This window comes from Thalassophryne amazonica, chromosome 20 (assembly GCF_902500255.1).
Source record: "Thalassophryne amazonica chromosome 20, fThaAma1.1, whole genome shotgun sequence".
Classification (NCBI taxonomy): domain Eukaryota; kingdom Metazoa; phylum Chordata; class Actinopteri; order Batrachoidiformes; family Batrachoididae; genus Thalassophryne; species Thalassophryne amazonica.
Genome location: NC_047122.1, coordinates 34,431,526 through 34,436,186, shown reverse-complemented (window position 1 = coordinate 34,436,186; position 4,661 = coordinate 34,431,526). Strand labels below are relative to the sequence as shown.

The window sequence follows — 4,661 nt, the reverse complement described above, 5'->3', positions numbered from 1 at the left end:
TTAGAAAGAGTACTCTACTTTTACTTCAGCACATTCTTAACATCAATACTTTTATTTGGAATTAGTTATTATTTCAGCAATGTGACAGGTACTTGTACTTAAGTACAAATTTTCAGTACTCGGTCGTTTTTCATTATGACAAGAAACTACCCTTCCCAGAATGCAACAGGGAAATAGTAGTCCGGTTCAACCACTATACCACTTTGTGTTACTGCCACCAATCGGCTATTACTGGCAACTGCAGCCAAACACAAACAAGAATGCAGGCAGCTGATTCCAGCAGAAATGCGGTGAAGGATTAGAAAATTATGTGGCTCGCCTATTACCAGGATGTTCCCCGGAGTTTTCTATGCACTGCTGGCAGGCTTTCTCGGCGCCATGGCGTCGTCGTCGGCCAAACTGTCTCTGGGAGCCGACTACCTGAAGGGAGTCTGTGAAACCGGACTCCGAACGTGGGGAGAGCAGCGGAAATTCAGACAAGCGGATGAAACTACCGCCTGTGACCGGGTGAGGCAGCTAAAGTTGAATTATTAGCACAAATGAGGTGGGGAGTTTGAATATTGTGTCGGGGCTGCGAGGTGCGGGGTGATACGTGAGCGGGATGTTTTCACAGCGGTCTCTCCGCCCCCCCGCCTCACCCCTTCAGTGTCAGCAGCATCACACACTCGACTCGCGCCGTGTCCTCGTGCAGTAGCAATATGACCATGACATTGCGGCTCGTGCCCGTGCCACCGTGTGTTATCGCGAGATTTCGTTTGTTGGCGAGGACTGGAGAGCGGCGATTCTCAAATAACTGGGTCATCTTTTCAGATTGACTTTCACTTTAGAACATCTGCAGCGAGCCGTCTGCAGTTTAAAGCTACATACAGTTAAAAAATATAGTTCTGCACTCCTAATCTGAGAGTTTATTAATATATTTTAAAAGAATTGTAGGTTGGTGATAAAACCCAGTAAACAGAGACTGTAAGCATTGTTTCAAACAGAGGCGACCTCAGAAGGGGGCCAATTGGTGCCTCTGCTCCCCAATATATGTGCCTAACTAAATGTCAGAGCTTGAAGCACTGTTGATTTTCTGAACTAGAGCTGCAACTAACAGTTTTCTTAATCAATTAATCCTGTGATTATTTTCTCAATTACTTGATTAGTTGTGAGGGCCATAAATTGTAATAAATAAATAATACTGTGACAGATGTTAAATAGTGTTATCCAAAGTACAAGATCACACTGTCAAATGTCTTGTTTTGTTCACAATCCAAAGATATTTGTAATATTACTGTCAGATAAGAGTAAAGCAGCTAGTACAATAAACCATAAAGTATTCACATTTAAGAAGCTGAAGAAACAGAATTTGGATTTTTAAAAAGGTCTCAGAATGTTTAATCGATTACCAAAATAGTTGTCGATTAATTTAATCACCAATTGTTGCAGCTCTATTATTCTGTTCTGCCAAGGTTGTTAAGTTTTCACCAACGTTAGTAGGTCTTTTAGCAGTATACAGTGCCCTCAGAAAGTATTGAAACACTTGGTATTTCACACATTTTAATTTGTTTATGCCATTTCAAATACAAAAAATACAAATTTCTAAAATTATCTTTCTTAAATTCAAACTTAAAGCAAATCTCTACAATCTGATATAAATTGATAGGACAGTGCAGTCTTGTTTGAAACCTGTGTGATATCGCGGGATTTGATCACTTATGGGGACAACCGCTGTTATTGCGCAATATATACACAGCATCACTTCACACGGATAAATGGTGTACTGAATTGTTTTTGGCTGCAATCACCGAAGCAGTCACAAAAAGTACAGTTTTTTTGGGGGGTTTTTTGGTTCCCAGTGGACAAAGGAAGATGAGGCGAATGACGCGAATCATGTCGTAAGTGTTAGCCTACACACCTAACCAGAGTAGCTATGTTCTCTTGCCTGCAAAACAACCTCGACACATTTGAGCTCCGGGTCATAAACAGTTGGCAACACACGTCCACTTTCAACCGCATTGTCACTTTATCTTTGTATTTTCACTTTGTTTGGGTGTAATTTGCCCAAAATCTCAGAGAAAGCACCATGTTTCTGTCCCCGGAAGTAGAGAAATTGCATCATAGTTTACGACTTTAACGCCCGCCCTCAAACAAGATTGCACTGCCCATTTAAAAATATAAAACCCAATATGTTGGGTTGCATAAGTCATGGGCCCCTTTGGTATAATACCTGTAAATAATCCATTTTATTGCCAGTTTTCTTCAGACAGTCAGGGGATGGATACATGAACATTTCCAAGTCACTGAATATGTCTTGGACTTTATTTACATCCATTATGAAAAAATACAAACAGTATGGCACTCTATGGTAAATCTGTGTGGAGTAGACAGTTCTCAAAAACTGAGTGACTGTGCAAGAAGGAGAAGCGTGAGGAAAGCCACCAAGGCACCCAGACAACCCAGAAGAAGTTATAGGCTTCTCTGGCTGTGATTGGAGAAATTGTGCATAGTGCATGTTTTGCATTTTGTATCCTCAGTTATACAGCTTCATGTTGAAGTGGTATAAAATGTGTGAAGTGTGTAAAATGTTTGGATACATTTTGTGTTGGTATGGCTTATGTTTAATAAGACATGCTTTCATGGGTTAAGTCAGCAAAGTGAACAGACTCATGCATGTGAACTTAAAAATGCATAAAAAATAGGATGTAATGTAATAGGAGTGTGATGTGTTACAGAAACAAGAAGAGGTGCGCGTGGAAGGTTTTCTGTGTTATGGCGCTGAGTTGTGTAGACGAACAGTAAAGTTACATTTATGAATGAAGTCAGTGCTCAAGCCTCATCAATATAAAAGAGTTGATTTGTTGTCGTCGACCGAACGGTCCCCCTAAAAATCGGTTCTCCCTGCCTTCACTGTGCATGCATCAGCAGCGATTCACCAATTATCAACTCGTTTCTAAAACTGCACTCCAGTCATCATCTGTCTCAGCGACAGATATCTGAAGCTTTTGTTCCACAATCAGTTCCACGTAAAGTCAGCATTATTTCATAATAAAAGACGGTGGACCAATCAGAGCGCCACAGCAGCACATCTGAGTCTGATGTGCTGCTGCACCTACGTCATTTCAGTGTCAGCAGTGATTCACCAATTATCGCCTCGTTTCTGCTTAAAACTGACTTTAGAATGATTTAAGATTTGACTTGTCATCTGATGGTTAATAATCACATTATTCCCTTTGATCGCTTTGGGTGTAGAGAGTCAGACTCAGAGAGTCAGTCTCAGATGCATGCGCAGTGAAGGCAGGGCTGACCAATTTTTAGAGGGGACCGTTCAGTCGGCGACACCGGAATATGCTTTGAAACTGAGCTGTGGAAGAAATTTTAGCACATAGTAACATTTACCTCAAAAGGTTGTGAGAGAATTGTTGTGTGTTGGGGGGGGTTTGGCTGGACATTTTGGTGTTCTTTTCTTTTCGTTGCTCTCCAGGTGGTATGCAAACTGGTTTCCGCTCCTCAACCCGCGTCGGCACATAACAAGAATGTTGATAAAATTTGGTGAGAGGCAGATAATGCCCTTGAAAATAAGGGATATTATTATGTTGAATTTGTTTTGGAACTTATTTTGGGTCCAGAAGTTTTAAGCATTCAGGAACATTTTTCCTTGGTGGATGTATGCACTTTCTGAGTGCTTTCTGCATACTGTATATTTAAATATATATATAATTGTATTTTGCCAGCTTCATATTCCTTTGAGGCTGCTGTGTGGTGGGCTGCTTTTCACCTGCAATGCTGTGATGTGGACCTTCCTTGCAAAAGCGCTCAGGTATTCTTCTTCCTCCACCCAAACCACTGTGACCACCACCGCCTCCAACTTCATATCTTCTGTAAGTCGCCGCCTCTCTTACCTACTTATTTATTAGCCATTGTCCATGTAGAAATTTCTCACTTGGATTTCATTGCATCTCCAACTGTTTTCTGGACATTTTAAGAGAACCACTGCTTTTTAAAATTTCTCATCTTACAGGCATTCTTGGGCCAGCTGATCTTTGGAGAAACCCAGATATCATTGTGGTGGGTCGGGATCTCGCTCACCTTCTCTGGCCTCTTGGTGTTGCAGAGGGTGTCACCACAGAATGGACAGCAGGACGCGGTATCAAAGAAGGATGAATAACATGTCTGGTCTCCACTAGCTCTGCTCAGCCTGGCCGCAGAAACCTTTTGCAGTTGTGTGTGAACATGCATCTCCTCCGACTATGCATATCAACAAATAACAATGAAATCATAATGCAGAAAAAAACAACAGTTGTTGCTCAATTACACCTTTTTGGGTCGTTCCTTTTTTATTTATAATTGGAGGAAATGTTGGCTTTGAATTGGATCTGGCACAGCTACAGCCTGGCTAGTGGAGACAAGGTTTTGGATCAGACCAAACCTAGAAGTTCTAAAATCACCTTACAGTGAAGCAAAAATGGCGCTAGCTTTAGGGTATTCCTGCAGAACCTCAGCACAAATCGTGAGCTAATCGAATTTTTAAAAAAAAGGAGAAATGTAACACAAACTAGTATGACTATATATTGAGATAATTGCATGCACATTAACAGTTGTGAAGTCATTCTTTTTGGTTTTGTTCATGATAAAATAGCACTGTTGGCTTCTGTGTGATGTCACTGCAGCTGACGTGACCA

The 4,661-nt window shown here is 41.2% G+C and overlaps 1 protein-coding gene across 1 annotated transcript; it reads left to right on the top strand.

Annotated features, from left to right (window-relative positions):
* The first annotated feature begins 227 nt into the window (after positions 1-227).
* Positions 228-4,272, top strand: LOC117501820 (transmembrane protein 42). Its single transcript, XM_034160777.1, has 3 exons — positions 228-507; positions 3,714-3,860; positions 4,001-4,272. The coding sequence occupies exons 1-3, from the start codon at positions 331-333 to the stop codon at positions 4,145-4,147; spliced, it is 471 nt and encodes a 156-aa protein (XP_034016668.1). The 5' UTR covers positions 228-330; the 3' UTR covers positions 4,148-4,272.
* Positions 4,273-4,661: the final 389 nt, after the last annotated feature.